At 36.7% G+C, this 24,722-nt stretch overlaps 1 protein-coding gene and 1 pseudogene across 1 annotated transcript in view; one reads left to right on the top strand and one right to left on the bottom strand.

Annotated features, from left to right (window-relative positions):
* The window catches only part of ZRANB3 (zinc finger, RAN-binding domain containing 3), a 226,722-nt gene that overhangs the window by 63,696 nt on the left and 138,304 nt on the right, over nt 1-24,722 (bottom strand). Inside the window, exons 8-11 of the mRNA XM_006834600.1 lie at nt 14,531-14,650; nt 11,516-11,635; nt 9,316-9,495; nt 8,203-8,355 (exon numbers count right to left, since the gene is read on the bottom strand). Of these exons, the coding sequence (XP_006834663.1) occupies nt 8,203-8,355; nt 9,316-9,495; nt 11,516-11,635; nt 14,531-14,650 (573 nt within the window). The remainder of the gene's footprint in view (nt 1-8,202; nt 8,356-9,315; nt 9,496-11,515; nt 11,636-14,530; nt 14,651-24,722) is intronic.
* LOC102836385 lies at nt 23,971-24,495 on the top strand (annotated as a pseudogene).

Below are 24,722 nucleotides of genomic sequence, written 5' to 3'. Positions count from 1 at the left end.
TATCTAACAACAACACATCAATTACAGAAAACCAATTTATCAAAAGTCCATATAGATTAAGTGATTTACATGCCCAATATGCTAATATGCTAAAAGTCAATTAATTTACTTGATACCTAATTCATTGGAGATCATAAACCATTTTTAACAAATTCATTTGTTTTCTAAATCTCCTGTATAGATAGAGTTTGTAGTTTTCTGAAAGTGATGGACTGGCAGGTGTAAGACTAAGAGGTGCTAGGGATCCAGAGAGCTGAAACCTCTGGACTCTCTTCGTGTCTGTTTATCCCTCACTGTGTCCTGCAGGCTCACTCTCTGATCCCAGGTATTCTCTTCTTTTTTATCTCATAGTCTCTACTTGTCTAGGATCGAGCCAACTGCTAACACACAGTCTGTTCATGAAGGTCCTTTTTCTCTGTCTCAGTTATCTCCACCTGCAACAGCAGGAAGCAAGGAACAGACAAAATGAACTTTCCTTAAAATGCAGACACTCCAGAAATATTCGCAAGCTGTTAAAAACTATTCAATTAGAACGGTATAAAACATTTTAGTTAAGCAAGTTTTCCTCCCCTTTGTTAAACAAGTTTTAGATAACAAATGGAAATTTGGTTTAATTTGGCAAAGTTTATTTGACAAAATTGGAAGTATTCTAAAAATGCTAAATCTGGGAAAATTTTTTTTGAGGGGGTGGGTAGAAGTAAGGAGTGAGGACTAGGTTTAGGACTATGGGTAGGAATAGGGCTTCATGTAGTGTTGGGGTTATGGTTAGGACTTGGGTTAGTGTTAGGGGTCAGGGTTGAGCTAGGGCTAGGAGTAAGGGTGATCTACTTATTAGGGTTATAGTTAGGTTTATTTTTATTTACTTTTTTCTTGAAATTGATTTGATTTCCTCTTCATTTGGAAGTCCAAAAACTACATTATTCCCTCTTTTTATTTTATGATGTTTTTTGCTTTTGTTGCGGTTGCAATTGTTCTATAGTTCTCTCTTTTCAGTTTTACAGGTCTGTTTTACTTTGCATACTTTTATATTTGGTTTGTGGAGCCCTGATGTGGTGCTGTAGAGTATGCATTGAACCACAAAATTGGTGGTTCAAACCCACTAGTCACTCCTTGGAAACCCTACACCAGGTTGCTAATAGTTGGAACCAACTCGACAGCACACAACAACATCGTATCTGGTTGAGTCTAGGTGATATTATCATGTATGTTAGTTTCAGACTTTTGTCTGCTGTTATGGGTTCTCTGTCCCAAGAATTCCTTTTACTATTTCTGTAAGGTTAGTCTAGTTTTCACAGCTTCTTTTAATTTTTGTTTGGCTGAAAATTACCTAATTTCGCCATCATGTTTGATGGGCAGTCTTGCTGGATATAAGAATAGTGGATGGCAATTTGTAGCTTTTAGAGTTTTATATATGTAATTTTATTGTCTTCTTGCCTACATGGTTTCTGCTAAGAAATCAGAGCTTACCTAGTCTTATTAATTCATTTTTGTAGGTAACTTTTAGTTTCTCCTGAGCTGCTCTCAAGATTTTTCCCTAGTATTTGGTTTTAAAAAGTTTGGTTATAATATGTCTTGTTATTTTTCTTTTGGTGTCTATCCTGTTTGGAGTTCATTCGATTTCTTCTTTTTCATGATTTTAGGGAAGTTTTATTCCAACAACTCTTAGACAGTATTTTCTATGAGTTTTCTGTCTCTTCCTTTTCTAGAATTCTTATCACATGTAAGTTGTTACTCTTGAAAGAATCCAACTTAAATCTTAGGCTTTCTTCATACTTTTTGTTTGTTTTTTCTGATTGTTTCTCTTAAAAATGAGTATTGACAGATTTGTCTTCAAGTTCACTGATTCAGCCTTCCATTGATTCAATTCTACTTCTTTGTCCTTTCATACATTAAACATTTCTGAGGTCTTAGAGTTTATTTTCTGACTTTCTAACTGATGTCTTTGTATAGTTCCCTTGTGAAGCAGGGGCACTATGCCAGAAATAAATCGATGTAAACAGAAATTCCCATTTGAAATACTGAAATTTTGTTAACAATCAGGAGAAGTATATGTTTACCAGCACTTAATTTTTTTTTTTTTTTTAAAGAATCTTCCAATAATTAACAATTTTTTAAATTCATGAAACAGGGAGTGTAACAACAGAGTATGGGGAAGAGGGAACACCCACCTAAAGTCATTCAAAGTACATTTTGCAAGCTGACCACAAACAAAGCAAAACAATTCCTATATTATCAGCTCCTGATTTTGATATTATACAATAGTTACAATTTTACCATTGTGGGGAATTAAATGAAAAATACACCAGACCTTACTGTATTTTCTTTCATAACTTCCTATGAACCTATGATTTTTTTCAAAATAAAGTATTTTTTTAACTTAAAAAAACACAGAAAACAATTCCTATATTAATAACACTCCAACTTATATAATATGTGTGTGTGTGTATGGCGGCAGCACTAAACTATGAAAGGTTCAAATTCAATTTAGGGGAATAAATTTGGTAAAGGTGATTTTTAAAACACACTCTAGCAGGCAATTTATACATTGGCTATCCAAAATGGGGGTGGGGGGGCCTATAAAGGCATGAAGTGACTGGCTTACAAGTTTTCAAGAGGGAGGTTAGGTTGCAGTGTGTAGGTGAAAGTAGACTCCCCACTGAATAGAATTTTCATCTTGTCTACACGGGTCTGGTGAAAAGAGATGGGGATAAGATTCTTGTGATTCAATAGTTAGTAATGGTTATCATGACTAATTGCAATTGTCACAACTGTAAAGGTAGAAGTTTTGTAACATAAAGCGGGGAGTAGGTAATCCAACATTCCAGCAAAAAAGGATCCTAGGACCATCATGGTAGACCAGCATGAGAGGAATGCAGGACCCTGTCCAGAGAAGCAGCAACACCAGAAATGGAGGCAGAGATGATAACAAGGAGAGACAGAGCAGCTAAGGACTCTAGACTCATGGAAAGAGAAACGCTGTATGCTGGCAGTCAGGAGGCAGGTTTGTAAAATATGCCCTTTGATTGTTTAAATGATTATATATTCCTGAGTATTTTGGTGTACATCAACCCCCCCCCCCCAAAAAAAATGCCAACAATAGAGGGAATAGAAGCAGATACTGTTATGCATGGAGGGGACTGTAATCATTGCAATGAAATGAAATATGAAAGGATGAGTGTAAAACCAATGTTCTCCCATGTAAACAATAACTCAATTCACAATAAAAGCTTCAAAAAAACCCACTTTAACACAGATAAGATTTTTTCTGCATATAAATATTAAAGGCAATGAAACATGTATATAAATGGGAAGATATGCTTTAGATTCTTAATATGCATCTTATAAGGAATCCAGTTTGAGAAGCTCATTTGGGAAATTTTAGAAAAAAAGCATCTACAAATCAGTTTCAGTTATAAATACTTAGACCATCTATTGATTTCTTATAGGTTAAAATATAATCAGCAAAAAGAAAATAATAATAAGCACCAATAAAAGGAAATATTTTTAAAATAAATTAAATTTTACAATTAATAACGCTATTTTTAAAGCAAAAAAATTTTTACTAGCCTTCTGAATAAAATATATTAAAAATTTAATAAGATTCCACATACACAGACAACACATGTTTTCACAGAAGTAAACTTTACATTAAAATTTTAATCTTCCATTATGATAAACAGTATGAAGTCTTTCATTTTATTCCTATCATTTCTGATCAATTTTCAAAATTAAAACTGAATTTCCCATAACTCTTGTGCTATAATGCCTCCAAAGGGCTACGGAAAAGCAGATCATTTCAATGATTTTAAGATTCTCTACCTACCAGAGATTATCAGAAAGATGTTTACCTGTGCTTTATTGACTATACAAAGGCTTTCGATTGTGTGGACAATATTGTCAAGTATGAGTATTCCGAAACACTTAATTGTGCTCATAAGGTTTCTGTACATGGACCAAGAGGCAGTTGTTCTAACAGAACATGGGAACACAGAATGGTTTAAAGTTAAGAAAGATGTGCAAAAGGGTTGTAGTCTTTCACCATATTTATTTAACCTGTATGCTAAGTAAATAATCCGAGAAGCTGGGTTAGATGACGAAAAACGTGGCATCAGGATTGGAGGGAGACTCATTAACAAATATGCAGATGATATAACCTTGTTTGCTGAAAGTGAAGAAGACTTAAAATATTTACTGATGAAGATCAAAGAGCACAGTATAGATTGCATCAATGTAAAGAAAATAAAAATCCTCACCACTGGACCAATAAACAACATTCTTATCAATGGAGAAAAGATTGAAGTTGTCAAGGGCTTCATTCTTCATGGATCAACTATCAACACTCATGGGAGCAGCAGTCAAGAAATCAGATGATGTATTGCATTAGGCAAATCTGCTGCACAAGACCTTTTCAAAGGTTTGAAGAGCAAAGATGTCAGCTTGAGGACTAAGGTGCACCTGACCCAACACATGGTATTTTCAATGACTTCATATGCAAGTGAAAGCTGGATAGTGAATAAGGAAGACCATAGAAGAATTGATGCTTTTGAGTTATGGTGTTGGAGGAGAATATTGAAAGTGCCATGGGCTGCCAAAAGAACAATCAGATCTATGTTGGAAGAAGTGCAGCCAGACTGCTCCTTGGAGGCCAGGATGGCCAAACTTTGTCTCTCATACTTCGGACATATTGTCAGGAGGGACCAGTCGCTGGAGAAGGGCATCATGTTTGGTAGGGTGGAGGGTCAGAGACAAAGAGGAAGACCCCCAGTGAGATGGATTGGCCAAATGGCAGCATCGATGGACTCAAGCGTGGAAACGATAGTGAGGTTGGCTCAGGATCGGGCAGTCTTTTGTTCTGCTGTGCATAAGGTTGCTATGAGTCGATACCGACTCGATGGCACCTGACAAAAACAACAACCTTATTATTATTTGGAGTCCTGGTGTGGCACTATGAGCTAATGCATCAGACTGCAAAGTCATTTAAGCTGCAAGGTCGGTGGTGCAAGCTCACCAGCTGCTCCTTGGAAACCCTCTGCAGGGTCGCTGTGGGTTGGAATCGACTCAACAGCACTCAACAACAACAACCTTATTATTCATCATTCCAGCTTATATGAGGCCTCCAAACAGCATTTGTGAGGAAAGGGTGTTTCAATATAGAATGGTATAGAGAATATACCATACATCCAAACATTCATCAGTGAAAATTTATAAGTATTAACGTTGGAATATTTACTTTTGTTTTTTATTTAACGTTTTTATTGTGGATTGAGTAAAAGTTTACAGGGCAGATCATCAGTTTTTCATTCAACAAATCATACACCTTGCTTCATTACAATGATTATAATCCCCTCCATGAACCATCAGTTAACAGTGTTGCTCTCTATTCACTTTAGCTTTTTTTAAAAAAAAAACACTCAGTCATTTACAATAATTTACACCACCAAAGGGCACATTCTGTAATTCTGTTCCTGGCTACCAGTTCTTAGTCCCTCAATTCCCATTAATCTACAGTCCTCCCTCTCTCCATGTCCCCATCTCTGCCTCCATCTCTGGTGTTGCTGCTTCTCTGGATAAGGTCTCTCATTCTGCTTGTGCTCTTCTCCTTTGATGATTCTAGGGTCCTTTGTTTCTGGACTGTAAGATTAACCACTCCCCTGTTTTTGTTACAAAACTACTACTTTTACAATTGTGACAATCGCCATTAGTCATCATAACAATGACTCATTATTGAATCATAAGAATCTTATCCCCATCTCTTTTAACCAGACCCATCTAGCCAAGATGAAAACTATTCAGCGTGGACTCTTTCTTTCTTTCCCCACACACTATTAAACTAAGCTCCCCCTTGAAACCTTGTAAGCCAGTCACTTTGTGCCTTTATACCTCCCTCATTTCCAGTAGCCAATGTCTAAGTTGCCCATCCCTATCTACCCTGTGTATAGAGGGGATAGGATTGATACTTTATGTGAAGACTCCTTCCCTCTCTGTTGGTATTTATAGTTACTACCTCCATGAATATAGGTCAAGTTCATCAAATTGTAGCAATTTACCCTCATTTCCTTTATCAAAAAATTTTTTTATCTTCTTCTAGTTGAGTTCTAATTATCAAGCCATCAAGGCTTGATAATGGGTACTAGCTGAAGCGTTGGATGTTGTAATATTTACTTTTAAACCTTTTTAAATGAAAAGAAATGCAACATTTTTGAAGTTGATATATGATAAACTATTTTTACTCCACCTTAACCCTATTTTTCTTCTCTCCCAGAGGCAACCAATTAAAAAAAAATTTATATGTATTTTTCTAATCTATGTTTACATATTTTATTACATGCACATGTATTCATAAATACATAACATTTTCTGTGTGTATCTGTCCTCTGAATTTTTTCAAAATGTGGTCATGTTGATATATATAAATCTAATTATTTAATATTAACTTCTAAATAGCATCTCATGATATGACAATTTCTCTATTCTCTTACTGCCAGACATCTTGGTTGTTTACAATTTTCTGTTCTAAAGAATGAGCCAATAAACATTCCTGTGCATGTATGCTTACACACATGCAGGAATGCATTCCTACAAACGAAATGGCTGGACATCAATCTCAATTTTATTAGATATTGCCTAATTGCTCTCCCAAGTGGATAAGGCAAGTGTTGTTGGTGGTGTTTTTAAGTGCTGCAGAGTTGATTCTGACCCATAGTGACCCTGTATAGGGTTTCCGAGGAGCAGCTGGTGAACTCAAACCACTGATGCTGTGTTTCAAACCGACCTTGCAGTTCAGTGCATTAAACCACAGCACCACACCAGGACTCCAAGGTAAGCATGTTGTTGTTGTTGTTAAGTGCTACTGAGTCGATTCCGACCCATAGTGACCCTGTTTAGGGTTTCCAAGGAGCAGCTGGTGAGCTTGAACCACTGCCCTTACAGTTCAAATGATTTTGCAGTCTGACACATTAACCCATAGTGCCACACCAGGTAAGTATTGTTGTTATTGTTAATTGCCGTCGAGTTGATTCCGACCCATAGTGATCCCGTATAGGGTTTCCGAGGAGCAGCTGGTGAGCTTGAAGTGTAAGTATTGTTGTTGTTGTTATGTGCTGTGGAGTCGGTTCCAACTCATAGCAACCCTGTACAGGGTTTGAGGCTGTAAATCTTTATGGGAGCAGAACGCCTTATCTTTCTCCCACATAACAGCTGGTAGTTTCGAACTGCTGACCTTGCAGTTCACAGCCCTATTTGTAACCACTATGCTACTAAACTCCTTGAAGCGTAAGTATAGATACAGAGACATAGGAAGTATGAAAAGCATATTATGGCGCTGCATTTACAGGTATTAGTCTGACATCAGTCACTGGATGAAAGGTTTTGGGAACAGAACAGTCATATATATGATCTTCAAGTATCAAACCACAGACTACTTACTAACTGTAAAGGAAAAAGGTACTTTTACAATTTACTGTATTTTAGTAAAGTGGAGCTTCTTTTCATGTCTCTTGGCTATTCAAGTCTCCCCTTATGCTCACATACTAATTGATTTGTTTCCTTTCTTTATAAACTAGGGACCAAAATCCAACTTCATCTACTGCCATCAAGTTGATTCTGACTCACAGTGACCCTATGTAGGATTTCTGAGACTGCAAATGTTTTCGGGAGCAGGAAATCTCATTTTTCTTTCACAGAGTGGCTGGTGGCTTTGAATCACTGACGTGGTGGTTAGCAGTCCAACACTTACCACCCACAGTGCCACGAGGGCCTGGGATATTTTGGACATTGTAATGCACACACCTTTACTGAGTCTGTGACTTATTTATGGTATAGTTTAGAGAAGAATTTTTTAATATTTTGATATAGTCAAGTATCTCAGTCTTATTCTTTTCGGTTTGTGCATTTTGTGGTAAATTTAATACACTGTTAACTACCCTCAGGGCCATAAACAGTTCCCTGTGTTTTCTTCTGAAGGTGAGATGCTATTCAGCTTGCTTGTCTAAGAGCTGACCAGTTAAGAACCGAGCTATAAATCTGCTGGATGACAGGACCAGTGATGCAGTCTCCAGAAAGGTTATCCTCTGATTCTAAGAAATTTTTAGCTTTGTGTGAAGTTGCTCTTCAATTGCATGAATAACTGAGACTTGCTATTTAAAACAATATATGCTAAAGTTATATTTTAAAAGATAGAACAGAATCAGTCATATAACTTACATGAGTGAACAAAACTTCATTCTTGAGCTCTTCAGGACTTTCATTTGGAGTCCAAGTTTTAGCAAACTGCAGGAAATCCCATTTGTCCTTCTCATCTTCCTCAGCCTCAAGTTGTTCCTTCCTGCCATTCAATGTACTCCCTGTAACCTGAGCCTGTAAGACAGATAGCATATTGATTTTCATCCTCTGTTAGCCATTTTAACTGATGGCTTCACTAACTAGTAACTTGATTTTTCCATTTAAATCACAGGCTATTCACAAAGGGAAGGTACCCTGGTAGCACAGTGGGTTATGAGTTGGGCTGCTAACCTCAAGGTCAGCAGTTCAAATCCACCAGTTGCTCCATGGGAGAAAGATGAGGCTTTCTGCTCCCGTCAAGATTTATAGCATCAAAAACCCTATACAGGGTTGTTATGAGTCAGAACCAACTTGACAGCATGCAGCAGCCGAAGCAACCACAAAGGAAATCATCATTTCAACATATCACGGGTTTTAGTAATAAAATTATTCAAAATTGTAACCAAAATACCAAGTCAATGATTCCTATGCTTCCTGAGGAAAAGTTATGCTAAACTTTTATCCTATAATTTATATACTTTTTAACCTACGCATGATTGACCACTTTGACACTCTCTACTCAGTGCTTGAAAAATATCCTGTAGAATCTTTAGTCAAATCCCTTCAAAGTTGGGAAGAAAAGACAGGAGACAGAACAAGGAACATCTTCCTATCTTTCCTAGAGTCTAGGTTTAGGTTCTCTATCCCAAATAAGTTAGGAACTCAAGAATCCTTCTGCGAAAGGGTTCATTCTTAAGTCACAGAAAAAACAAGGCATGAAAGCATTATAGTTCTTGATAGATGATCTCATAAAGTGGTGAAGGTAGGGTTTGGGAGACAGGAGGAAAACACACAAAATTCATGGTCTTTCTTACTGTTCTTGTTACAGAATGCAGCAGGTAGTGTACCATCAATTGAAGCCTTTTCTGAACCTAGCTTCTACTACCATTATGTTCATATCGTTTGCTTGAAAACACTAATTCTCAGCCTCTTAACTCTTGAAAGCTATGAATCATAATGAATAAGTCGGTAACTTGGTTTAAATTCAAGCTTTACCTTACGATTCAACATCCCCCACATAAGGGTGTCTAAAGTCCCATTTGCAATGAGATAGTGAATATTCACAGAACTGCACTGTCCAATCCGATGAGCACGATCTTCTGCTTGTTTTATATGTCCAGGGTCCCAGTACAACTCAGCAAATACAACGTGAGTTGCAGCAGTAAATGTTAAACCCTAAGTGAAATAAACCAAAGATATTAAGACACAAACTGAAAACAGAGAGGTCATACAGAGTAGTTTTTTCCGAACATGTTAGATGTATGAGAGAACACTACAGGATTTGAAAACAAATTAGTCTATCATTTTAAGGCAAATTAAGAAAAATTTCATTCATGGCAGGCAAATGAATTTTGTTTCTTGCAATATAGTCAGGTGAACCATAAAAACTCATTTAAGAGGTATTTCAAGATTTTGAAAGTCAGCTTAATATATACATATATATATAATTACTTTATTTTTTGGTAAAGACTGGATTCACATTTCACATTACCATTTGAAAATCTAATGAAATACACTAAAAACTCGAATATAATTTCTAACACATGGTATCCATAGCAACTAGGCAGAGAGCACTGACATCTCTCTTCATCTAATTTGTTCTGTGGTGCTCTAAAGCAAGGAAATCAGGTCTCCAGTCATGTTTTCTCTTTATGAAATTGCTCCTGTTGTGTTCTGAAGACCCTAAAGTGTACTGACTTATGTTTGAATATATTTATAGTGCAACTCAATTTTTGTTCAATTGCATAATGAAATAATGTGATGTTAGAAATACTAAGTCTTGTTTTATAATCAATATATGAAATAACATATCTCCTCAAATTAAAACTGTATCAAGGAAAACATGCTTTGGTTTGGTGCTTCCTGAAAAAGTTGGAAATAGTCATACCAAATGACCCACCAATCCCCGTACTTGGTATACATCCACAAGAAATATGTGCTATAACATGAGTAGCCATAGGCACACTGGTGTCCATTGTAGCACTATTCACAATAGCAAGAAGATGGAGACAGCCTAACTTCCCATCAGTGGAAGAATGGCTAAACAAACATGGGTACACATACACAATGAAATACTACTCAACACTGAAGAATAATGATGAATCGAGAAACACTTCAGAACATGGATGAACCTGGACAACATTGTGAACATTAGTGAAATTAGTCAATCACAAAAGGACCACTATTGTAAAAACTTAAGAAAAGGTTTTCATTCTAAAAATAAAAAAGAATTCTTTGATGGTTACCAGGGATGAGAGGGAAGGAAGAATAATTTACTGACTAGAGGATAGACACATGTTAACTCAGGTAATGGTGGTGGTAGTGGTTATGTGCTGTGGAGTTGGTTCTGATTCATAGAGACCCTGAATAGGGTTTCTGAGGGTGTATACCTTTACAGGAGCAGAAAGCCTCATCTTTTCCTGTGGAACCCCTGGTAGTTTTGAAGTGCTGACCTTGAGATTAGCAGCCAGACTCATAACCACTATGCTACCAGAGCTCCTGAATTCAAGTGATGAGGAAGGCAATATACAAGAAGAGGAAGGCTGAGAGAAGAATGATGAAGACAAATGTAAGGGTTCAAGGGAATAGAGGTGAATACTGTTATACACACAACCCTGGAACAGCAGTGTTCTATGTATAGATAAATGGACAGACACACAGGCTAAACAGGTACGGTACGGGAGGAAGAATGGGAGTCTACCCACAAATATATAAGGATTTGACAGAGGTTATCTGTACATGGGCATTTATTTACCTTTGCTGCAAAAAATACTTATGACTGTGGTAGAGCATACAGGTGACAACATGATGAACATTTCTTAGAAGCTATCAAACATCTGAAGGCAGTGAGTTGCTGGGCCTGGGGGTTCAGGACCATAGTCTCAGGGGATACCATGGTCAGTTGGCATAACAGTTGACAAAGACAATGTTCTACATCCTACTTTAATGAGTAGTAACTGGGATCTCATAAGTTCATGAGTGGCCACCTAATGTGCCAGTACTAGTCTCTCAATTGTTAGGAAGATTGGAGTCAGAGGTATTTAGACTTCTTTCCATTACATTTTGTAGCCCTATCTGAAATAGAATGAGTATCTATTTTACCAGACATCCAGATATAAATGTTTTAATTGTGGTTAATGGCCTCTTTATTATCTCACAATGTTTTATTATCAAACTTAGACCTGAAATTTCTTACCTGACCAGCAGCCTGAATGCTTAGGATAGCTACACGAGTATCAGGATCCTTCTGAAACTGATTAACCAGATGTATCCTTTCTGATGATGGAACACTTCCATCTATTCTAATGTAACGAGTCTAGAGTCCAAAAAGGAAATGGTAAAATTAGAAGAAACTCATCTCATTTTATATTTTTTATAGCTTTCATATAAAAATGGAAATTGGTTAAGATGGCAGTCTGGTAAATGTTACACAAGAAGAATTTTGATCATGCTTTTTCATAGTTTCTTTAATTTTTTTAAATATATATTTACCAATTTCTTTAATGTCTGGCTTAATTGAAAACAACTGGGTTCTCATATCTGCCTCTCATAACAGTTTCTTAATAACAGTAATTCTTTTCTTCCTACCCTTTAAGCTACTTGAAAGTAGAATATATGTCGAATTCATTCCCATACTATCAATGAGATCAGGGCAATCCCTGCATTTTAGAAGGAGTTTCACAAAACTTGGTTGAATTAAGTTAAAGGGGTCTTTAATATATTCCTATGTAAATTCATGGTAACTTTAAATAATGGATCAGATAAGTTTTCAGTTACAGAATCATGAATTTCAATGAAAACCAACACCAGGTAAGTGAGAAAATAGAATGATGAGTCTGTCCACATACTTCTAATGTAATGAAAAACATACCACACATATATCTGAAATAGTCCAAATATTACCTGGGGAAAGATCTTTTTAATGTATCATATGAGCTATCTTTTCTTTTTGACATTATTAAAATGAAATGAAATATGCAATATCATCTTCTTCATCGAGGTGGGAAGCGAAGACACATACACACATCTTTGAAACATAGGGAAACATTAAGTGCTAAACTGAGCACAGCTGTCTTTAAGAATGACTGAAGCTGAGAGGAGGAACCGGTGTGTTCTAGAATAGCTAAAAGGAATGCATTACTAAACTTCTTAAAAACAAGTTAAGACCTGAATCTCCAATATTATGGAAAACCTAGCCTTACACAGCTGAGGCACACAAATAATGACTTTTATGAGGGATTAGCCAAGTTACTTATTAAATAGAATGTTAATGTCCCATATTAACTTTCTATGTCTTTGCAAAATATGTATCAAGTGATCAGGGAACCATTTAATATCCATTAAGAAAGGAGTCCTGGTGTGGCGCTGTGGGTTAATACATACGTCAGACTGCAAAGCCGTTTGAACTGCAAGGTCGGCGGTTCAAGCTCACCAGCTACTCCTTGGAAACCCTATACAGGGTCGCTATGGGTTGGAACCAACTCGACGGCACTTAACAACAACAACAACAAGAGAGGCTACAAGGACTTTGAGGGTTTTTCTAGAGAAAACCCATTATAAGTCAGGCTAGGGAGTGTTTAGGAGAACTATACCTTTAGCTCCATGACTGCCAATATTTTGTAACTATTACAGATGTTAAATAGGATTCTGAATGCAGTGGTGAAATCATGTTTTCAATAAAAGAAGACATTTTTAATGAAATGGGAGACACTTATTGAGGCAAAATGGATTTTGATACAATTAGCTGACACATATGTCTTCAGGGGTCTCTGATGCTGGGCTTGGTGAGATGAGACCCATTTCTTTACATTCATGAGTGATACAGGCTCTCACCAGAGAACAGCACAGACTAAAAGTTGGATAGTATCTTCCTGTTAAACCCAAGAAGCAAAAACTTAGGTGACCACTTTATGTCCTACAGGTCACATAAGGGTTTAAGACACAATAGAATCAGGATTGTTGTTGTTAAGTGCTATTGAGTCAGTTCCGACCCATAGCAACCCTGTATAGGGTTTCTGAGGAGCGGCTAGTTTGACCTTGCAGTTCAAACAACTTTGCAGTTCAGCGCGTTATCCCACAGTGCCACAGCAGGACTCCAGAATCAGGATAAGATACTACAAATCTAACTTTATTACATAAACATTTAAAAAATATTTTAATGTTAATTAATTTCCTTAGAGGACGCTTTATAGAAACTATTGGACAGTCAAATGAGAAAGTACCCCTTAATGTACAGCATTTTATTATACGGTATTATTATTCATCTTTTTATGAAGGAAATGTCAGAATAACTTCCTTGGTAACATTAATGAGCCTATTGTTGTTGTTGTTTGCCGTCCCATAGCGACCCTATATGGGGTTTCTGAGGAGTGACTGGTGAGCTTGAACTGCCGATCTTGCAGTTCAAATGGCTTTGCAGTCTGGCGAATAAGGCTATTAGCTAATGTTAAAAAACCTACATACAAAGATGTCAAAAACAAGACTACCGCGCCATTTAAAAACCTACCAACTCAGGCAAGTGTCTTTGCTGCTACATATATATTAAGCTAATATAATCTGTCAGGAAATTTCTTTTGGTTATTTCTGAGCATCTCTAGAAGTTCCCAGCATTTTAAGGGAATAGATGAAGGGTTTAAACACAAAAAGTAGAAGTCATTACTGGAAAAGAAGTGGCCCTAAGAAAACGCAATAATGCAAACAGGTCTGGGTTGCTTGGTCTGTAAGTTTTCAATCTGTTTATACTCCATTTTAATAACAGTATTCTGTAGTGAGTATGCTTCTTGGAAGTTTAAAGGTCTGACTGTAGTTAGGTACAACAATCAGTGGAATTCATTCTTGTTTTCCTCTTTGCATCACTCACAGCCTTGCAGGCAGATAAAAACGTTAACTTTCAAGTGTTTACACCACTCACAAATGATATGCCCAAGAACAAAAACAGAAGTCAGATAACAGCCTACAAAGAATATCATTAATCAATTCAGATCATATGATAAATGGGAAATTATATATTAAGGTAAAAATTTAATAATATATTATAATTGTAATAGTTATAAATACTAACATAACTCACAAGAAAGTGTCCAATAGTCCTTATATATCACATAAGCTAAAGAAGGCAAAATAATCTCAATGATAAGACTACAATAAATGTCTAGCATATTTAAAAATCTGCATTAAAAAAACTATTTTATAAATCAAAATGGTAACATACCTTGTTTTCTATGACTGCCTCTGTGCAAGCCTGGAGCATGCTTAAATGGTGACCAAAAACCAGAAATTTAAGCGACTCGTTCTGAAGCATCACCTTAATATAATCCTTCACAGCACCTGCCTAAAAATTAAAAGTTAAACTGTATTAATGTTTATAAACAATCATTTCACTTTCTTTTCATTAGAAAAGTAATACTCCTCCTCAAAATCATTTAAGTTTCTGAAAACTTTTAACTGCTTTGTTCTCTAGGTTGTCTAGAAACTCACTGTTATGTGGAAGGTAAAGGACAAGCAGGGGGAAAACAGGCAAAACACGAACACCACAATGTGTAGGCATCAGCAAAACAACAACAACAACACATAAGAATGGAGAAGTGTTTTAATGGAAAGCAGAGTCAAGGAAGCTTATGAACTAGGTACGGACTTGGTGGTTTGGATTACACGATTTTCAAAAGAGCTTATATAAAAAGACTAGAATGGGATAGAATTAGGAGGCAGCAGAAGGGGAAATGGCAGATGCACAGAGAAAGTATTTTTATTTTTCAGGGAAGACTGGAAAAGAAGGAAAAAAGAAAGCTGGGACCAAAGCTTAATGGGTTAGGAAGTTGATTTACTTCTTAAACTTAGAAATTGGATAGGCTTATAAATAGAGAGAATAGACTGTTATGAGAAAGAGAAAACTAGGGGACTTAGCTTGTCTATGGAATGAGAAAGTACCAGGAGAGGCTAGAATGATGGAATAAAGAGCACAGGAGAGAGGTCGCTGAGAACACTGGGAGACAGAGAAATTGTGAGGAAGAAGAAAATAAACCAAGAAAGTTCAGACCAAATTGCCTTTTCATAGTTAATTTGAGGCTAAGTTTTCTATGAGGAGTGATAACTCAATGTGGTTATGGTGGTTGTGTGCTGTGGAGTCGGTGCTGACTCATCGCAATCCTGTACAGGGTTTCCGAGGCTGTAAATCTTTATGGGAGCAGAAAACATCATCTTTCTTCCGCGGAACAGCTGGTAGTTTCGAACTGCTGTCCCTGAAGTTAGCAGCTCAATTTGTAATCATTACTACACTACCAGAGCTCCTTGAGAACTCAATGAGAGATTAATTAAATTGGAATTCAAGTGCTGATGGTGCGGTAGGATACTAATCACAAGGTTGGTGGTTGAACCTACTAGCTGCTCCATGGGAGAAAGATGAGACTTTCTGTTCCTGTAAAGATTTAATTCCATAAAGATTTACACCCATGGAAACATTTCATAGGGTCACTATGAGTCAAAACCAACTTTAACAACAGATAGGAATTAGATTTAAAGCAGACAGCATGTGTTAAGCTAAAAACCTGAATATACTACCACTTAACTGTTAAAAACTCATTAATTAGAAAGTTTGGGATGACAGGATGAACATGCATACCTCTCTTCTTTCATAGCACTACATTCAACTGATAACTAAGCATATAGGGGCAAAGATTAGAGAGAAGCCCACAGCAACAATATTGTGAAGTGATAAAGCAGATGGATGCCTGGGAACATCAGCTGACCTGACAACCTACTCATAGGCAGGCGGTAAGAAAAGTTGAGAAGCAGCCATTACTCACTGCAGTAATAAAGGTTCACGCAGTAGCACCTCTGAAGGTGGGGTTGCATTGTGGCTAAAACCTGAGAACTAGTTGAACACATGTTTAAATAGATGATTATGTGCAATTTCTTCATTATTGGTTTTATTGCTTAGAGAGTAAATTTGAATATTTATATTGCTGCTTGTTATTAAGTGTCATCATCAACTTGCTTCTGACTCATCTTCCCTGAATAGTGTTTCTGAGGCTGAAAATCTTTGCTGGAACAGAAAGTCTCATGTTTCTCCCACAGAGCAGTTGGTGGACTTGAACTGCCGACCTTGTGGTTAGCAGTCCAATGCCATGGGCATGTTATTTTTTGAAGTGGTCATTTCTACTGCTTAAACTGTAACCATATGAAGCTGTGATATCAACATTAAAAAAGACTGCATCCATCAAATCATTAGGGACATTTAAAAAAAAAATTTAAAATTCATGCATATATTATAAAGTTACAAGACTGGTTCTGCACGTTCCCTTTGGTATGTCTAAATGTTCTGAAAAATAGAAATTCCTCATACAATGACACTGGATGACACTAAGAATTTTAGCCTTGGATTTCAGTGTCCCAGAAAGTAGAAATGAAGTCTTCTCACAATAAGGAGCTATAAATTCTGGATATGTTGTCATGGCAACCAAACTACTTTAATAAAGTGCATGTTTGCCTAAAGAGGTATATTTACTGGGATAAGCCTTTCAAAAAGTACATGTCAAGTTGGAGTATTTTTAAGGTACATTCATTTACCATCACTACAGCACCATCCCCAGATGCATTCCCTTGCCTCTCTGTCAGTGAGCTGTTTCTGCCTGAGCTCCTTCATGTATAGCACCCTTCCCATCAAATCAAAGCTCTCAGCTTGCCCATCCAAAGCCTGCCATCAGTTGCCACTGAAGGGCTTACAGTTACTATTAATATTATATAGTTCAGTTCTATAATTGGCTAAATAGGCTTTTGGGACTAACCTCACAGCTTAACCATTTGTGATATTGCTTCTATGAGAAAATGTGTTTGGAGATCCAAAATATATATGTAACAAATGAACTTCTTTGGAGAAATGTCTATTCAGATAATTTGCCCATTAAAAAAAAAACAAAAACTGGTTATTTATTTATTTATTTATTTAAAGTTGTAACAGTTCTATCATAGAGGCCTGATAGGAAGCGAATTTTTTCATTGATATGCCTGTTATATATCTATTATAAAATCAAAACTCTATGCCTATGATTACAAACACATGTAGAAGACGTAGGTTATCTTTGTTATATGAATTGTAGCATTCGTATAGGGTGTGCCTTGACTCAGTATCTTGCAAGATATAAAAATAACACACTAAGAAGGCTAAGATGGGGGAGCAAAGGTATCAAGTCACATGGAGATCTCACCAAGGAATCAAGAAACAGAAGCTGAACAAACAAGGACCTTCCTCCAGAGCTGACAGGCATAATGCTTTCTACTAGAACCGGCAGTCTTACTTCAGACTTCTAACCTCCTAAACTGTGAATCATTTGTGAGTCTGTCACTCTGGTGGCTTGTAAGTTGCCATGATGCTGGAAGTGATGTCACCTGTATTTCAAATGCCAGCAGAGTCACTCCTGGTGAACAGGTTTCATAGGCGCTTTCAGCCTAAGACAGACTATAAGTAGTAGGAAGAGATGACCACGTGGTTTTATCTATTATTTTTTACTATTAATGTATTACATTAGGGATACTGGTGGCATAATGGTTATGCATTGGTCTTCTAATCACAAGTGCAGCAGTTTGAATCCACTAGCTGCTGGGCAGGGGAAAGATGAGGATTCTGCTCCCGTAATTATCTATCTCCTTGGAAGCCGTATACAGGGTCTCTATGAGTCAGAATCAACTGGAAGGCAGTTAACAACAACAATGTATTACATTAATTGATTTCCAGATCAATTAATTTCTGGGATAAACAAACTTTGAATTTCTGGCATAAATCCCATATGGTCATGGTGTGTAATCCTTTTATATATTGCTGGATTTTATTTGGGTGTGCTTTGTTGAGGATTTTTTCATCTATATACATAAGGGATGCTGCTCTGTAGTTTTGTTTTTGTATGATGTGTTTACCTGGTTTTAGTAACAGTAATACTGGCCTCAAACAGTAAATATTCCCATATGTTCCCTTTCCTAAATTTTAGAAGAGTTTGGGAAGAATTGAGAACCTGTGTTCTTGATGTCGTCATTGAACCACTAAACTAACCAAATCAGAAACTGCTCTCCTTTGAGGTCTTGTTACTTGAGATCCTACATATATCTTTGATACATTTTTCCTTAGGTCTCTTACTATTTTCCTCTGACATCACCTTAATTTATACAATACCTTTAAGAGATAATTACACATAAGAAAGCTAATGTTAATTTAGTCCAAAATATAGTCATATATCCAAAAGCCAAACCAAACCCACTTAGGCTATTTATTTAAAACTTTCTCACTGCCAAGAAAGTTTCCAAATACCATACCAAAAAAGCAGTAAATCAGTTAAGTCTAAAACAACTAATATGGCAATGATGTACTGAATAACAGAGTAGAGAAATGGTTGAAGAAAATATTATACAAGTTATATGTATTATTTACACAAGGGGGCTTCAAAAAGTTTGCAGAAAAATTTTATGGTCTTTCAAGCCCATTTTTCCATTAATTTTTTAAATCTCCTTTGTATAGGCAAATGGAGGTCCTACAATTGAACATAAATCTTAAGTGTGGTGGCTCCGAATGACAAAAGGTAAACAAGATTGGTGAGGGATAAATGTTCCCAGTCCCAGCCATGAAAACTTCCAGATCAATGGAAACAATTGTCTATTTAAAGGACATTTACGGCGTTGCCACCCCATTCCCTTATTCTGGATTGTTTAAGAATGTGTTTCAGTCTAGCTGTGAGGCCATAGCTGAGAGGTGTGGAGTGAGCTCCAGCATTTGGTTACCAGATCATCATAGATTTTGCTGGTGTGCACCTTTAGCCAGGAACCAAACACTTTGTTTAGTGCTATCAGGATGCCGAGAGCTTTCAAGTGGTACCATGTGGGTGGAGAGCATCTTCTCTGCCTCTCTTGCTTTTATCTAGATCACTTTACACTGTTCCTTATTAGTTTATTTTGGAATAGCTGATTTATCTACTAACCTTTTAATTATCTTAAATGAGGAAAACGAGTGCCAAAGTAAAAGGAAACTATGCATTGCTAATTCTCCATTATTCAGCTCCCCAGCTCTCCAAAAAGAAAGCTATAAAAATCTGTCTTCTACATCCCTTCCCTCAAGTCATGGTTCTCAATGTTGAGACCATTTCATCGATATGATAAAAATATTTTCAAATCTGGTGAAAGATAACCCTCATGGGTTATTGGCAATTTTATACAATAATGTCAGGGTTGTTTTTTGTTTTTGTTGTTGTTTTAAACCGTTTCTACAGAACCTCAGGCTAAAATGTTCTCATAAGAAATAAAAAGTTCCATTCCAAAGATGGGTTTAGGTGGAATACTGGAAGTGTCATTTTCTTATTTCCAGGCCTGTTTTTATTACATTATAAATATATCTGGAAATAGAAATCGAACACTTCTAATGCAAGAAGCACTGAGAAGTAGACAGGATACATACAATAAAGATACAATAAAGCAATTTACCTAGTTCGCTTTTTCTCACAGGACAGAAAAGAAGATATTCTCATGAAACGCAAGCACACCTCTTTGGGTAGTTTACAACTGGGTAATTCTAACAGAACTTCACATTAAAAAATTTTTTTATAATGCTGTTATGTACTTATAAATTATTATAAAATGTTATAAAAATGTATCATAATGCTATGTACAAAGATCTGGACTTAGAAAACCAAGAGGGATAAACATGCTCAGCATTGATCAAGCTGAAAGAACTAAAGAAAAAAATCAAGCCTCAGATTGCAATATTGAAGGATTCTATGGGAAAATGCCAAATGACACAGGAATCCAAAGAAGATGGAAGGAATATACAGTCATTGCACCAAAAAGAACTGGTTGATATTCAACCATTTCAAGAGGCAGTATATGATTAAGAACCAATGGAATTAAAGGAAGAAGTCCTGTCAACACTGAAGGCATTGGCCAAAAAAAAAAACAAGGCTCCAGGAATTGACAGCATACCAACGGAAATGTTTCAACAAGCTGATGCAGTGCCAAGAAATTTGGAGACTGCTACCTAGCCAGTCAATTAGAAGAGATCCATATTTGTGCCCACGCCATAGAAAGATGACCCAGGGATTAATGAGGACATCATTGCACAGTATCATTAATATCACATGCAATTAAATTTTGCTGAAGATATTTAAAACTGATTGTTGCAGTACATCAATAAAGGGGCTGCCAGAAATTCAAGCTAGATTCATAAAAGGATGTGAAACTAGGGATATCATTCCTGGTATCAGATGGACCTTGGCTGAAAGCAGAGAGAATACCAGAAAGATGTTTACTTGTGCTTTATTAACTATTCAAAGGCATTGACTGTGTGGATCATAACAAACTATGGATAACTGTGCTTGTGCAGAACATGTACATAGACCAAGAGAACAGAACAAGGAAATACGAGAAAAGGTGCGCCACAGATGTATCCTTTCAACAACCTTACTCAATCTGTATGCTGAGCAAATAATCTAAGAAGATGGATTATATGAAGCAGAACACAGCATAAGAAGTGGGAGAGGGTTCGTCAACAACTTGAGATATGCAGATGATACAACCTTGCTTGCTAAAAATGATGAAAACTTGAAATACTTACTGATGAAGATCAGAGACTACAGCCTTTTCTTTGGATTGCACCGTAATGTAAAGAAAACAAAAATCCTCACAACGGAACCAATAAATAACATCATGATAAATGGAGAAAAGCATGAAGTTGTCAGAGACTTCATTTTACTTGCATCGATGCTCATGGAAGCAGCAGAAAAGAAATCAAATGATGTATTGCATTAGGCAAATCTGCTGTACAATATCTTTTTAACATGTTCAAAAGCAAAAATGTCAGTTTGAAGCCTAAATTGCACCCGACCCAAGTCCTGGTACATTTAATCACCTCATATACGTATGAAAGTTAGACAGTGAATGAAGATGACAGTTGAAGAATCGATACAATTGAATGATGGTATTGGTGAAGATTATTGGAAATGCTATGGAATGTCAAAAGAACAAGCAAATCTGTGTTGGAAAACGTACAGCCAGAAAATGTCTTAGAAGTGAGGATGGTGAGCCTTCGTCTCTTATACTGTAGACATGTCAGAAAGGACCAGTTACTAGAAAAGGAATTCAAGCTTGATAAAATGGAGGGTCAGCAAAAAAAGAGAAGACTCCTAGTGAGCTAATTGATAGTGACAGCAATAATGGGCTCACAACAACTGTGAGGACGGCACAACACAGGGTAGTTTTGGTTTGTTGTGAAAAAGGGTCACTGTTCGTCAGCACTGACTTGATGGCACATAACAACAGTAGCATGATGGCTAAGCTCATAGATACTGGAGACAGACTGCTGGGTTCAAATTCTAGCTCCATCACTTAAATGTCGAGAGACTTCAAACAAGTCACAAATTTTTTGTGTCTTAGTTCCCTCATACGTAAAGGGGTAGAAAAGTACCTGTCTCATAAGGTTGTAGGGAAATTAAAACAGTTAGACATGAGCTATGCTTAAAAGAGTGCTGGACATTGTAAGTATTCTAAAAGTTTTGCTATTAGTATTTCTACTATATTTCTTTTGTTGTTGTTGCTAAGTGCCATCGAGTTGGCATCCAACTCATAGCAACCCTGCACAGGGTTTCCAAGGAGCAGTTGGTGAGTTGGAACTGCCGGCCTTAACGGCCCAAACTGATATCGCAGTTTACTGCATTAACTGGCAACGCCACACCAGAAGTCCTTTATTTATTTAGGAAGTTGCAAAACAAAGTTCAACCTCTTCAACAAAATTAAACCCTATGTGTTCTTGGTGACTTCTCAACTTCCCATGACTAGAGAAAACACAATTCACCTGAGAAGTTAGTTCCTTCACTATGCTTCCTTCACCAAGAGAGGTATCTCTCCTCATCTCTAGGGTAAGTCCCTCAACTTGTGATTCCAAATGTATCCAAATATCTCAAGAGGATTCTCTCCCATTTTAAATAAAGTCTTCTTCCATTCAGCATTCTCACACAGACAATATATTATCTTTTTCCTCCTCTGGAAATGATTAAAAGACTGCTTTTTATTGATTGATTATTACAGATCACCTCATTACTACTGAACAGGAGGCAGACTGTGTTGGGATCAGAGGCAGAAATCCTTTCCTAAAATACAGTCCTGCCACAGGAAAAGGCACTCTGCCGTCTAATATCATCCCAGTTGCTGTGAAGTAAGGGATAGTGCAGGTGCCTCATTATATCTGACTGCACAGTTTTAATAGGATTCTACCTGTGTTAAGTTGCTGAGGCAATTAAAGAGGAAACAGGCTTTGTGCATAATAGAAATGTGTTTAGAGCTTTATGGAAAGTTTCTAAAGCTTAAGTAAGGAATGCTGACATCCCCCAGGTAAGAGAGAAATTTAAATTGTAGGCTCGCTTTATTTTCATAGAAAAATAATTGGCATTTCTCAAAAAAAAAAAAAAAATGAGATGTTGGTATAAAATACCTGAAAAAAAATTCAGAGTTGGCTAAATCATACATACTATTTATATCTGTTTTTCTTTCCTTCCTGGCAGAACATTTATACTAATCCCAACTCTTCCATTGCATTCTCAGCAAATACTACAAAGCAATAAAAATGATGATACAGAAGACGAGTCATTTTCCTAATTTTCTGCGATCCTTCACTGATTATTTTTCATCAGTAATGTTGATAATTTTAGGTTTATTACCTTTGTTTACTTACTGTTGATCATTACTAGGCATTTAAGCAGTATCTAAAAAAGAGATCTCAAATTAATAATGCAGTACCAAAACTAAGGAGGTAATAACAAATATATTTAAAATTTCAACAACCTTCCTAAGAAGTTGTGTCTTCCTAAGAAGTTGTTGAGTGCCATCAAATCGTTCTGATCCATAACGACCCTGTATAGGGTTCCCAAGGAGCTTGAACTGCTGACCTTGCGATTCAAAGTGACTTTGTGGTCCAGCACATTAACCCAGAGTGCCTTGCCAGGGCTCCATAGCACTGTATATACTATTATCAGATCATATGACCTAACTTGCTGTTCTGACCTAATTTGGAGTACTGTTATTACCTTCCAGTCTGCCTAGAAAGCACTGTAAAATAGGAAGAAGAGATGAAAAAAAGATTATAGCAGACAACCTTTCATGCTAGAGCTCTATAAAAACAGAACAAATGGAGTACCATTCATCTGGAAGGCTTTAGGCAACAACTGTCTGGGAACAAAGAAATAGAATAGAAGACACCCAGAGGTCCTTTCTAGACTTATTCATCTTTAGCCATGATTAACAGAGTGTCAAAACAGTCATATAAATGGAGAAAATACTTCCTCAGAAGGTCAGACAAGAACAAGATTTTTACTTTATACATTAATTATTATATACCTGTAGGTATTTCTCATTGAAAAGTTCAAATAATGAAGAGGTCATTTCACTGCTGGCAATAAGGATATGCCCCTGAAACCGAATACTGTCTAAGTAACTGTATACTTGCACAAATATACTTATCTTGAAAGCTTATTCATTTCTTTAAATCTTTTCTTCTTATTAAGATTTTTCAAATTTAGGTAAATCTCATTTAAATTGTCTTCAAAATCCTCAACAGAATTGTTAAAATAATTCAATGAAAACAGAAGTATTTTCTCTTTCCATGGTTGTCTGAGGTAATCTCACAAAATGGTTCATTACTCACTTGACCCAGAAAACCCCACAAAATCATGCAAATCAAGAGGTTCAAATCTCCCCAGGTCACCAAGGGTATGCATATTCAAAAGGTCACCAAGTACCTGATACATGTCACTTTGCAGAAGCAATGTGCACCATGCCAACTTTACAGCAGTGGCACTGATAAGTGTACCCAGGCCAAACAATAGGGTTGGACACAGGGTTAATGGTCCAAAAAAAGAGTGCTGGGAAATTTTGCTGCACATGCTTAAAAATGCAGAGTGCAATGCTGAACTTAAGGGTATAGACGTGGATTCTCTGATCATTGAGCATATCCAGGTCAAGAAAGCCCCCAAGATGTGTCGCTGAACTTATCAAGCTCATGCGTGGATCAACCCCTACATAAGCTCCCTCTGTTACATTGAAATGATCCTCACTGGAAAGGAACAAATTTTTCCTAAACCAGAAGAGGAGGTTGCACAGAAGAAAGTGATATCCCTGAAAAAACAAAAAACTTATGGTTTGAGAGTAAATTAGGCTGAAAATAAAATGCAAGTAAAAGTAAAACAGAAAAGTATTTCCAACAAGATACTGTAGGAAACTTTGCTGACTTAGGCACAGATCACACTTAATTGGATCTGCGCATGAACTGCTATTAGTTGCTAGTTGCCACCAGCTGGCTCTGACTCGCAGCATCCTTAGGCATAACAGAAAGAGAGTGGTAAGTGGTCCTGTGACATCTTCATGAGTGCTGGTATGTTTCA

The sequence above is a fragment of the Chrysochloris asiatica genome, unplaced genomic scaffold, assembly GCF_000296735.1.
Source record: "Chrysochloris asiatica unplaced genomic scaffold, ChrAsi1.0 scaffold00012, whole genome shotgun sequence".
NCBI lineage: Eukaryota > Metazoa > Chordata > Mammalia > Afrosoricida > Chrysochloridae > Chrysochloris > Chrysochloris asiatica.
Note: the sequence above shows the minus strand (reverse complement) of the source record. Positions and strands in the feature narration are given on the sequence as shown.